The following is a 13,406-nucleotide window of genomic DNA, read 5'->3' on the forward strand; positions in this document are numbered from 1 at the left end:
TAGGCATATTCAATTCAATTCAATTCAAGGTGCTTTATTGGCATGACAGTTCACAAACAAACAATATTGCCAAAGCATGTAACAAGATATATTATATATATATACATATTATCACTTACCATGATGTTTTTCATGTGGAATCATAGTGGAATACCAAATTAACCAAAAGAACCACAGTTCCCATGATGCACCGGTAATTGCATCGCTGAAGTTCAAAGTTCAAACATTACCGTCAAAATAGGGTCCTTGGTGGATGGCTGCTTGTCTTCACGGGGAAAAATAAACAACTTGGCGAGCACGGGAAACATCGCCCGCTTGCTGTCGCGGGGAAAACCGGTCGAGGAAATCGAAAATGGTCCTCAGCTAATCGGTGCCGGTACTCGCACTGTTGTCGGCGGATTTACAGGGCGACAGCTAGCTGGGTGCTAACGTTAGCACGCTAGCTTGCTAGGCGCACATAGCAACAGCAGCTAGCTAGCTAACATCACTGGACTGGTACTCACAAGGCTTAGTGCAGCTATGTTCGTGCAGGAGGAGAAGATATTCGCCGGGAAAGTGTTGAAAATACACATATGCACCATGGAGGGGACGGAGTGGTTGGAAGAGGTCACGGAAGACACTACTGTGGAGAAACTCAAAGAGAAGTGCTTGAAACATGTAGGTTTGGTTGTTGTTGGTGTGTTGTGTATATATATCTCTCTCTGTGCTGTTTCTGCCTGTCACTCCTCTGCCTGGGGTGCTTGCAGCCTGCCAGGCCCACTGTGTAAACTGTCAGTGTCAGTGTCACTGGTTCCGTATTTATAGTAACTGGGTAGACGTAGCTATTTATAATTTAGCAAGTTGGCTCTCCCTCTCAAACCAGCTAGCTAACAGTCCGGCGGTGTCTCTTTTATGTTCCCAGTGGCTTTGCATTAGGTGATAGGAAGGCATGTTGCTTTTCAGGCCATGTCTATTATTACACAACCCATCTCACATCACCTTCTCTGGTATAGCCTAACCTATTTTAAAGTGGTAGTTTAATGTCTACTTTTAATTACAGCATAGCCAGCTGTTCAGATTCACAGAGTAGTACATGGGTACTTGCATCATGAAAACACAGAGAGGGAAGTTGACAGTTACCACATTAAGTCCTCCTATCATCATTTTATTCAGTCTGCCTTACTGTTCACTGCAGCTTGTTTCTGAGCTGTTTTTGTTACCCAACTATTCCAAATTATATTGTGCTTATTTTATAGTATGTCCATGGAAGTCTAGAAGACCCCAAAACACTCACCCACCATAAACTCATCCACGCTGCTACAGAGAGAATCCTCACCGACACTAAAACAGTTGCTGATGAAAATCTCAAAGATAAAGGTATGTTGCAGCTTAATTCAAAAGTTGTGGGATTATTAGGAAAATCGTTTTACGCTGATTGCCATGAACTGGCTGTATGTCACTTACGTTTGTAGACGTCTTGCTGCTGATAAAGAAAAGACCGCCACCAACCCCTCCAAAGTTGGCAGACATATCCACAGAGGAAAAGGTAAGCCTGATCGACTTTTGGTCTCATCAAAACAGAATTGAAGATAATTCATCTGATTAGTCTAACTCTACTTGACCTGCATCTTAAAAGCTGCACTTTTTTGTGTTGCCACCCAGTACTTTTTATTTACCATGTCTTTATTGTCACAGAAGAAGCAAGACAACAAGGCTCCGGACAAAGATGCTATCCTGAAAGCCACCGCCAGCCTGTCCACCCGTCACACCGACCGCACCGTCACCCAGCACAACATTAGAGACGTAAGGTTCTTGGAGGGATTGCTTTAGTTGACAGGCCGTATAAACAGTCATTTATGGGCACTCCACACAATATAAGGTCTATACAGCTTTATCAGAGAGGCAAATTGCAGTCAAATCCAATGAAGATTAATGTGTAATTCAGATTCGATAAGTAAGAAATATTATTGGCATGTGTGTTTGTTTGTGTTTTACCAGTTTCAGACGGAGCTTAGAAAAATCCTGGTCTCTCTCATTGAAGTGGCCCAGAAACTTCTCGCCTTGAACCCCGATGCTGTTGAACTCTTCAAAAAGGCCAATGGTAAAGCTTACGATCACTTGAAATCGTTTCCAAGTCTATGTCCAGAATCTCAATGTTATGTTAGGATACACAGCAAAAAATTACGTTTTTGAAACATGAGCAGCGGAACACTGAGATTATTCACAATCATTAGTCAAAGTGTAGTTTCAGTACAATTGTTTTATAATCTCTGTGTGTGTGTTTGCGTGTCCGGCAGCCATGTTGGATGAGGACGAAGAGGATCGGGTGGATGAAACGGCCCTTCAGCAGCTCACTGAGATGGGTTTCCCTGAGAGCAGAGCCATCAAGGCTCTCCGATTGAACCAGTGAGTCTATACTGATATACTAAATCATTCACAACTGATCACCAGGATGAGTCGAGCTGTAGAGGAATACGCCACATGAATTCAGGATTAAATCGACTCTGGCATTTGAGAACTGGCCTGAATGACTGACTTTGATAATAACTTGATAATAATAACTTTATTTGTATAGCACTTTGCTTAAACCAATTTTTACAAAGTGCTTTACATGCAATAAAACACAAAGAGACATTGATGTGAAAGTACCACACATAAAATGAAGTTGGATAAAAAGTATGGAAAACAAAACTAGAAGAAAATGTACATTTATACAACATTTCCAAGAACCAATGGCAATCACAAGTTGTTTCTGGTCTTGTTTCACCTGCCAATAGTGCCATTTATCTTAGAAACCTACGCACAAGCCTCACTCTGTCGTTGCCTCCTCTCATCCTGCAGCATGTCGGTGACCCAGGCCATGGAGTGGCTGATCGAGCATGTGGACGACCCGTCGGTGGACACGCCTATACCTGGCCAGGACTCCTCTGGGGCAGCGGGAGCCACGGCCGCCGCCACACCAGGCCCCTCTGTCTCCGCCGCGGCCGCGGCCTCGGCCTCGGGCCCTCACCTCCTCCGCAGCCTTTCCCAGTCCAGCACAGAGGAGAGCACCAGGCAGGACGAGCTCACAGAGATCTTCAAGAGGATTCGCAGGAAACGAGAGTTCAGGCCCGACTCGAGAGTAGGTGGCTCTCTCTGTTTGGAGCGAGGGGGTTTCGCAAGCTAATTATTAGGGCTGAACCATGTTGACATATTGACATTACAGAATATTACAATTGCGATTTATGCTGCGATTCATATCACTTGTGGCTTAGGGTCAGTCATACATTTTTTGAGTATCATGAAAGGTTTTCACCAATATTGTACTTGATTCATGGACCAAAGATTACCTGCAGCACTTGAACACCTTGTTTAGAAATCCATTTTGGACGCCTCTCTCTCTTAAGCAATTAATTGCAGCCTCTGCGATTTGGAAATTGCAGAAAGTTCATACTGCAAATTTGATATACATTTTTTCAGATTAATTGTTCAGCTCTACTAATTATCATTTGCCTATCTCATCTTTTACAACACTCATCCCAGAACACTTTCACACCTGCTCGGTTTAGAGAAGGGTTAGACCCACATATTGGTTTGCCGATATATCTGCGTGATATCGGCCTTGTATTAAATATTAAATATTGGATATCGGTCAGTTATGTGTCCACCTTCGATATGATGGAGGTTCCTCCCTGACCACAGCTACATAAAAACAGTCTGTAAAACCTGCAGTGAAATTTCAGTTTCTTTGCACATTTTGTATATTCATTTAATTGTTCGGGTATGTTTTTTGTGTAATAATTAATTATTCATTTAAAAGCCCTAATGTATCCCAGAGCCTCCCGTACCATTGCGTAGGTGCTGTGGGTCACCCTGCTGTAAGGAGCTGCTAACCTTAAAGAATTCATTAGTCTGGGTTTCAGTGGAGGGTTTCAGTGGAGAGTTCTAGTGTCACATCAGGGTCTAAATGCTGTTTAAGAGGCTTTTCCACCCTGCCAGAATAAAATTATTGGGGAAACACTGAATACTTTTTTGGCATGAAAATGATCAAATTTTAAGATATTGAACATCGGCACAAAATATCAGCTGTTGGTGACTTCAGTCTTAAAATATTTGTATCGACCTTTAAAAATCCAATATTGCTCGAACCCTAGTTTAGAGTGGCTGAATCACACTCAGGAGAGTTCACCCTGTAGTTGGGTTTATTTAAGGAGGTGAGAGATGGCAATTGTTCTCCAGTGTGCATCAAACAGATTGTGCCCTCATCTGTCAGAGAGGCGTTCAGGGGCCGCTTCTAGGTATAGCCAGAAGCCGTACATTTAAAGTGAGAGCAAAATCTGGACCAAAGATGGGAATATAGCTACAAACTTCCAGATTTGAAAAAGAGTGATTGATCAGTTTTGTCAACAGTTTCCCCACTTCTCTGACTCTGATGCATTTATATGCGTGGTATCATGACCATCACTTTTGAGTTCCATTTGATGGAAATATTATTTGATTACACTGATAGTGTTTAGTAACTCATATGCCTGAGTAATAATCCCTAACAAAGATTAGGACAATGTAATTGCATTAAGATTCAACATTTGATCCAATTAATGGCTTGCCTACTGCTAGACATAATAGCTTTGGTTATAAAGTATGGTTCATTTGTCTATTAGCAATATACTGTCAAGTCAATGGAAAATTGCAGCAAAGGAAGATCATGACTCCTGATTCACACAAAACCAATGTACTATATACTTAATTTATAGCAATCTGTTTCAAAACTTCTTTTAAGAAGCCAAAGATCTATGGAACCGTGAATGTGTTTTGTTGTAACTAGGCTGGTAAGTTGTGAAACTGAACAAACAACCTTTTTCTTTGACTTTGTTTCTGCAGGCTGTGATTGCATTGATGGAGATGGGCTTCGATGAGAAGGAGGTGATCGATGCTCTGAGAGTCAATAACAACCAACAGGATGCTGCGGTAGGTTCGCTGGTCTACGACTGTGGTGTTGCAAGGAGCACCGGTACTGAAAAAGTTTTGCAGTACCAGATTTGAGAAATAGCTCTACAGTTTTTCCAGACCTGGTGTTTTGTGTTGTAGATGTTCACATCATGATACTGTTGTCAGATTGATAAAACTCACACGCATGTGCTTAAATCCCTGTAAAAATGTAATTATTTACACACAGATTATTTGACATATATTTTGACCAGAAAATCATATTTCAGATTATATAAGAATATTATATCCTTCTTTTTAATGGTATTTTACATTTCCCTCTCTTCAAAATTACTATGAATGACCTTTTTCTGGCACATGTAATTGCTTAACTATTTCAAGAATTATTTCATATTTCATGCTACTTTTAAGTTATTGCATCAGTTTCATGGTATCTTTATTGAGCACCATGGTATCATTTTAAAATCAAATCCATGATACTTGAGCCAAGTTTTGGTTTCTCATAGTCCTTCTCTATCCTGCAGTGCGAGTGGCTGCTGGGGGACAGGAAACCTTCTCCAGAGGACCTGGACAAAGGCATCGACACCAACAGCCCGCTGTTCCAAGCCATTCTGGAGAACCCAGTGGTCCAGCTGGGCCTAACCAATCCCAAGACTCTGCTCGGTACACAGTCTAGTCCAATTCAGTACAAATGCCAGGATTGTGGGTGTTGTGCTCTTTGTAGCCAGAGATTCTAGTGAAACCACACTTAAAAGGAAAAATCCATCTTAAAAAAAAAAAAACAGCTATTGGCAATGTATCTTGCATTCCTGGGGCCATTTTGTTTTTGTGTATTTTTCTTGATCCTGTGGATAACTGGTCAAATGTAGACAATGTGACTTCAAGTTACTTCCAGTGCAGCTACAATGGAGTTCAGTAGCAGAAATGTTTTCAACCATCTAAAATATCAACGGTAAACATCAGGTTTTGGTGTCAGTCCCTCAGAAAGGGCTTCTTTTTAGATTCATTTTGCACCGACTTTCAACAATCATACAGGGAGAAATCCATTGTAGAAGAGGCGTCATTTAGAGAGAAGTCATTTTGGGAAATGTGGGAAATCACTAACTGAAGTAGAAGTAGTCGAGGCAGGTTGAGGGAAAGTGGGTACAACCAAAAAGTAAATTACAACACTTCATCAAAAAATAACTCCTGCACTGAACATCAGAAATTGATGATATTCTGACAGTATAATAGTATCCGAGGATGGACTTTCCCTTTAAGATACATCCACTTTACATGTATTATCTAAAGAAAATGAGAGTATCTTCACAGAATAGATAGGAATATGATTTCACGTGTCATTCTGAAGACTTTTGGAAGGCTGCTGCTGTGAAATGGGCTTCTCACTGATGTGGCTTGTGTTTGTGTGCAGCTTTTGAAGACATGCTGGAGAATCCGCTGAACAGCACCCAGTGGATGAACGACCCCGAGACCGGACCCGTCATGCTCCAAATTTCCAGAATCTTCCAGACCCTCAATCGCACGTAGAGCCTCCTGGTGACCCCCCCGTGTGACTGTGGCAGCGTGTGTGTGTGTGTGTGTGTGTGTGAATGAGCGGGGATGTGTGTGTGTGTGTGTGTGTGTGTGTGTTTGGGTGTGGCAGGGACACAAGTATTGTTTTTGCCTTGTAAAGACGAAGCCGGAGGAGTCAAAAGTGTGAATAGAGATGTTACACATATAACTATTTATAACATTGCAGAAAAAAAAAACACTTATACAAAACAGATGTTAACATGAACATTATTATTATTATTATAGTAATGATAATAATAAAAATTGAGATTTAGTATGTTGTTTTTACATTTTAATAAGAACAATTTATAGTTATGACAGACATGATTTATTTTATATAATTTCTCCATGTACAAAAAAATGACCATCAGACATCAATTTAATGTTTACACTTCAAAGAAAACTGTTTTTGTATGTTTTGCAATATTTAAATATCAATTACAGTTTTGTCTGTCTCTTTAAATTGTTACATTTCATCAGTGGTGAATGTTTGGAGGACTCCTGTTAGTACCAAGTTGTTGTTTGTTTTTTTTCTTCCTTCCCCTGCTTTGTCTCTTTTTCAACAAATATCTCTGCTTATAATTGAGAGCCTGGTAGTCAGTCGCAAAAGTCGAGTGTTTGTTAAGGCATATGGGCTTTCAGACACGTTACCTCTCTCTCCGTTCAACCTTGAGAGCCTGCCTGTCTGGTCACTGTAAATCACGCTCCTCTCAATTTAAAAAAGGAGAACTTTTGTTTTTGTGCTTCTTCAAGAATATTTATTTAACTTTCTTGCCTTTGAGAGGAAAACTGTACACTACGCTGTCTGTTTGTGTCTTGGTCATGTTTTTACAAGAAAAAAAGATATATTAGGCCTGTGTGTTTATTGTAAATGTGCTCTTGAATGTCACATTATCATGTTGCGCTCATTTAGCACTTGTTCACCTCTCTGTGAATATTGCTCACTGCAGCACTGACATAGTGGTATCCTCTAAAGTTGAAAGAAGGATTAATATTCTGCCTCACACAGGCTGCAGTGTGAGATGTTACGGGAAACTGAGCCTAATTAAAAGGGGTTTGCCTTTTTAGCTTACAATTTGAGTGAATGGAGATGTATCCTTACTTCATACTGCAGAATCAGCAAAGGTGCGAGCATCTTTGACGAATTAATACAAGGAATTTGAGATGAAACCCATGATTGGTCTACTAGTTGACCGTTCTCTTGAGAGCAATGAACATTTATGCTGTCAAACCAAACCAAAATTTCACTATATAACTTGCCTTGTCATTAGATGTATCCCTTGACAACACACCCTGTATTTCTGTGCAATAGCTAGGACTTGGAATTATGTTGACCTGTAAAGAAATATATTGGATTTGAGTGTTAGAGATGTGTGAAACGCAATGGGTAGTGTGGCTGTAGTAATAAATATTACCCTTTGCATTGAGTACTTCAAAATCTCCAGCTACAAAATGATGGGCTTAGCCTCTCCTACTTGTATTGTGAGTTCAAAAACAATATGGAGGGTGGTGTGTTTTTTGCCAAGCTTTTGAGTGTTTTTATTCAATATTTGAAATGTGGTATTGATGTGACTTTCTGCTCAGGGAGGCTGAGATTGTTTTTCTAGCGCCGTCACCATGGCAAACCTCTACTCACCCTCTTCTAGTTTGGCATTTGAAAAATGGCTTTAACTAATCCGTTAAGAACTTTGCTTATGAATCGGAGCACCACAGAAAATGGTTTGGTAAATGCAATATTTGAAAATATTTAAATGTTTTTAAAAAGAAGTATTTGCTTGATCAATGTATTATTACATTATTTATATTGAAGCCAAAATAGTAACTTGCTCTTATTTATAACATTTTTAGCAAACCTCAAAGCTGATCTATAAATTATGCGGAACAAAATGATATGATTCAAATCTTGTTTTTACAAACCATTAGAAAATGTACTTTGGCAGGTCACAGGGTGATTAGAAGTATACAGCATTTTTGAATGTGGAAGTATTTCTATACAGGATGTGAACACGTCTCTGGAAGCCTCTCAGCACACGTCTACACCACAGTGGCACAGTGACCAACTATCTCACAACTTCCAACCAATATTGTTTTCCATTGCCATCCATAAAAAAAACATCTCACTTCCCAAATATAGTGAAACAAACAATTGGAGGTCTACATTTAAGAAAAGTATCCACTGAAAATGCAGTACATCCATCAAATCTGTCAACAGGAACAGAAAAGAGCAAAATGAACTTTAGTTTATTGCTTAGGGACACCAGAGACTTGTTGGAGTCACAGACTATTGTATCGTTTTCACTCAGCTTTCATGCAGGACTGTCCCAGACCAACAACCTATGCAATATACTCTCACACTCTGTTCAGTGAAACAGCCTCATGGCTACTGGCATCTAAATCACTATTACATTAAAGTATTTTTTGTGGCTGTATTCTTTGAGTTCTGTGTTCTTTCAAAGTGAATGACATGTCAGCAAACAAATGGCAGAAATAGTAGTTTGTGTACCTTGATTTTTTATAAATGCTTATAATAAAAAAAAAAATATGGGTGGTTTAACAGTGATCCTCAAGCTTTTTCATACCATGGCCCCCTAATTTAGTACACATTGGGGCCACGGACGCCCATTTATTGTTTATTGTGGATCCCCATTAGTCGACGCACAAGCGGCAGACTAGTCTTCCTGGGGTCCATTTGATGAGATTTGGTATCTCAGACCCAAATCTGAGAATATTTTTATTGTTAGATATGATTTTGTCCTGAATTCCATGACTATCTGTAGAGTAGGTAGAGAGATAACGGTGAAACTATGATCAAAACAGTCATTGTTCTACATTCTCTAATTCCGTTAACTTCTTGTAAATGAAATAATGGTGAAGTTTACCAATTCATCAATTTGCTGGGGACCCTCTGGAACCCACTCAAGGACCCCTGGTGGTCCCCGGACCCCACGTTGAGAACCACTGGGCTAACAACCAACAAGCAACTTACATGGTGGTTTTGCAAATTGTTTATTTAAACTGAATACATGGAGTTATCTACCATAACATTTTTCTAAGATGGAATGGGAATAATGTCTACTTGGTCTAAGAAGTAGCGAGGAAGTTTGGCTGAAGCAAGCACTCTAGTTACAAGCTGTAAAATGAGGTGGACAGAATTCTGGTCGGGGCTTGCCTTGTGCATAGCTGAGCCTCTCATGTCTAACTTGGAGGGCACTGTGATCTTTAAGTAGTTGACAATAATCAATATTTATGTCCTTGTGCCTCTTCCCTAAATCTTGGTATTCCATTTGAAGTTGGTATAGATCCTTTGTCTTTTGATCCAGGGCAATATTTTGCATGCAGAACTTCAGTTCAGTGTCATGGACATGTCTGGATTGAATCTCCATCTCTGTTGCATGTTTTGCTTGCTGCCCCTGAAACATGGAGTACGTCTCTTGAGCTTGCCGGAGTGCCACAGTCAGCTGTCCGTGTTCTTCCAATGTTTTTATCTGCTTGGACAAAGCCTCCTTGAGCTCGACTCGGTATTTCTCGCTCGTGGCCTTTTCCTCTTTGAGACTAGAGGCGATTTTATGGGCTTTCTGCTGGAACTTGGAGCTACGCTTCTGTTCCTGTTTTAGGGCATCTTCAAGTTCAGTCTGTCTAGTCTTGCTTTCTAGCAGAGAGGCTTGAAGCTGATCCACCATGGCCTGGAGCTTATTGATGGCACCTTCATGCTCAGAGATGATATAATTTTTGTTAGATATCTGCTCTTTATGAAGGTCAGAGGCAAAGTTGTATTTAGACAGGAGGTTCTCATGTTCGATCTCCATAACCCTGTGTTTGACCCTGTTATCGTCATTCTCCATCTTCAAGGTCTGCATGTCACAGATCAGGCGCTCTTTTTGTGAGGACACAGATCTGAGACTCTCACTTAGCTGGTTACTGAGGTTTATCAGGTCCTTGACTTTGGTCTGATTCTCTACAGCCATCTGCTCAGAGCGCATCTTCTCCTCTTTGAGGGAAGAACTCAACAGTCTTTCAGTAGTCAGGCTCTTTTCAATAGCCAGAGTCTTCTCAGAGAGTTCTTTGTCTTTCAACTTAACTTTTTTACACACTCTCTTGAGCCGAGCCGTTTCCTTCATGAGAGCCTCCTCGAGTTTACTGCAAGCTGCTCTGGATTCTTCAAGCAGTTTTTGAGAAAACTGTCTCTCAGTTAGAGCTGCCTCAAGATCACCTTGCAGCTTCTTGTTCCGCATCTGTTCTTCTGAAATCTCAGAAGCCGGTTGTTTGGCTCTTTGGTCTTTTGAGGCCAGAAGCACATCTTTAGTTCTGTTTTCTTCTTGCAAGGCCTCGATCTGTAAGCACAGGTCTTTACCGTGTTTAGCCTCTTTTTCTAGTGTATCTTGAAGCTTGGCACAAAGAGCTTTTTCTGCTTCCATGGCTGATGTTAACTCCTGAAAGTCTTTGACCCTGGACAGGTTTTCACGAGCCAGACGATCTAAGTCTTCTGCTCCTCTCTGCTGTTCGGAGAGAGCAGCCTCAGCGTCTCTCTGGAGTCTACAGTTCTTTTTCTGTTCTTCTTGGAGGTCTGAAGCCCACTGTTTGGCTTTCTGCTTCAGTGAAGTCAGGAGATTGTCCATGTCTTCATTATCTCTTTGAAGATTCTGTATTTTTACCTGCAAGGATTCAATTTCACTAACTTTCTCCAAGCTTTCTTCTTGCTGCTGGATGAGGCTGTCCTTTAGTGCCTGGATTTTAGCTAGAGCCTTTTTATCATGCTCTTCTCTGTCCCTTTTGTGACGGCAAGAGGAAGTAGCCAGATCTTCCTTGAGCTTCTTGATCAAATTCCTGTCTTCTTTAAGCTCAACTGCCATTTCATTCACTCTACAGTTGAGCTTTGCATTACTGCACTGCTCCTTTTTAAGTGACTTTGTAAGAGTAGCCATTTGTGCCTTCATGTTCTCCATTTCCACTTTGGCTATTCGCTCCTTCTCTTGGGCTTCTTGAACAGATTTAGCAGTCATCTTCTCCAAGGCTTCTTCAAGAGCAGCTCTGGCTTTTCTCTCCTTTTCTAGGGCTTCCTTAAGCTCGGCATTCTCATGATCCACCAACTATGAAACACATAACACAGTAATTCATTTAAGTAGTCATACTTGAGCATCATTATCTACATTAACATGAGTAGAGTGAGATTATACAGGATCAGCATTTCAAAACTCTTACCCTAATGACATATGGACAGACCTGGAAAACCTCACTACTACAATGGCAGGTTGGAGCAGAAGGATATGACTCCCCATGCACCTCACTTATGGGGAATAATAATAACTTTATTTGTATAGCACTTTTCTAAAAACAATGTTTACAAAGTGCTTTACATACAATAAAACCCAAGGAGACAGTGATGTAAAACTACCACAATTAAATCAATAATAGAGCTGAATATTAAAAATAAAAAATAATAAAAATAGGAATAAAAGGTCATACCTGAGATAAGCAGATACAACTAAAAACAAATAAATAAACAAGCAAAACAAACAAACAGAGATACAATTAAAAACAGATGGAACTTTACATAAAAGTGTGTGCCACAAGAGCGCAGTACAATGGACATAACAGGTACAAGTGCACTACCGTTCAAGAGTCCGGAAAAAATCTCCATGCCCCCGAAAGAAACCGATACCCCAGTCCACCAGGGCAGCATCAAGTCGATCAAAGAATACAGCCAAGACACCGACAGTGCCACAAACCACTACCTCCACTCCAAACAACTGCTCCACTCCCCAAACCCTCCGCCCATCAGAGAGACCATCAGAGAGACAGAAGCACCGGTATCCCCCCAGGAAACACAAAGACCCCTCAGCGATTCCCAACTCCCAAACGGCAGTGCACAAGGAGTGATTCACATGAAAGCCTGTCTATATAAGTGTGTTTTTAGAAGGGATTTAAAAGAATGCACTTGTACTCTATGGTAATCTCACACTATGGGAGTCTGTCCAGATTTGTCACGATTTGCAGTCTGAAGCTGGATCAGGGGGAAACAAATTGAGTCTCAAACATGATCACACTATCGTACCAGGGCCAGGGGTGCCAAAATCTATCTAGACCGAGTCAGACTCTCAAACTCTCAAACTTAAAACTAGTCAGGGAAAATTGGGCCAATTGTCTTTTTGACTTCACATCATCACATTCAAGGAATGAATGCAATACTCTCAACTGATAGCAGCCACCATCCTGCTATTGGTATCACAGGCAGAGGAAGTAAAATGCCTGTCATTGGGGTGGTCATGGAGCTCCCTCTGCTTCTTGTTAGAGTCAGGTGTCAGATAAAAAGGAGGAATTAATGCCTGCCAATGCCTTTAGTGTTACCATTAAAAAATGTACCTTTTTATCAGAGGGTGGCTTCTCATTCCCACTGGATGCTGTTTTTTTTGACATCTTTGAGGAGGAGTGAGTGGAGGAGTAAGCTTCCATGTCACTGGAATAGTCATAGGCCCCTGAATACTCATCCTGTCGCACTTCACCAATGGCGGCTTCATTATCCTCTTGCTCCTTGAGGCTGGGGGAGTGACGGTCCTTTTCGGCGTCAGCAGCAGAGACCTGCTCCTCAATCTCATCCATGATTTCATCCTCGATATCCTCTTCAATTTCTTCATCAGCAGAGGACTCACCAGAATGTGAATTGGGGGAGCTCTGCCTGCCTCCCCAGGCAGAGCTCCCCCAATTCACATTCTGGTGAAACAGGGGCTTCTCATCCATTTTTAAAACTTAGATCTACCTAGGTATATGTGATACTAGCAATATTTGTCAAACAAGTACAATGGACAATGTCACTGAAACTTCTCCAACTGCACTAACTATGAACTGCATAGGCTATTGCAGGGCATGCAGGAGGCTGTGTCACAATAGACAGTGATGACATAAGAATAGACAGAACTGAAGCTGTTGAAAAACACTAAGTAATTTCTGCTTAT

General features: G+C 41.0%; 1 protein-coding gene across 1 annotated transcript; it reads left to right on the top strand.

Annotated features, from left to right (window-relative positions):
- The first annotated feature begins 239 nt into the window (after positions 1 to 239).
- ubac1 (UBA domain containing 1) lies at positions 240 to 8,885 on the top strand. Its single transcript, XM_071897682.2, has 10 exons — positions 240 to 657; positions 1,236 to 1,356; positions 1,452 to 1,525; positions 1,675 to 1,782; positions 1,978 to 2,080; positions 2,277 to 2,385; positions 2,821 to 3,100; positions 4,840 to 4,926; positions 5,430 to 5,568; positions 6,317 to 8,885. Exons 1-10 carry the CDS (start codon positions 520 to 522, stop codon positions 6,430 to 6,432), a joined length of 1,275 nt encoding a protein of 424 aa, XP_071753783.2. The 5' UTR covers positions 240 to 519; the 3' UTR covers positions 6,433 to 8,885.
- Positions 8,886 to 13,406: the final 4,521 nt, after the last annotated feature.

Source organism: Centroberyx gerrardi, chromosome 8 (genome assembly GCF_048128805.1).
Source record: "Centroberyx gerrardi isolate f3 chromosome 8, fCenGer3.hap1.cur.20231027, whole genome shotgun sequence".
Taxonomy (NCBI): domain Eukaryota; kingdom Metazoa; phylum Chordata; class Actinopteri; order Beryciformes; family Berycidae; genus Centroberyx; species Centroberyx gerrardi.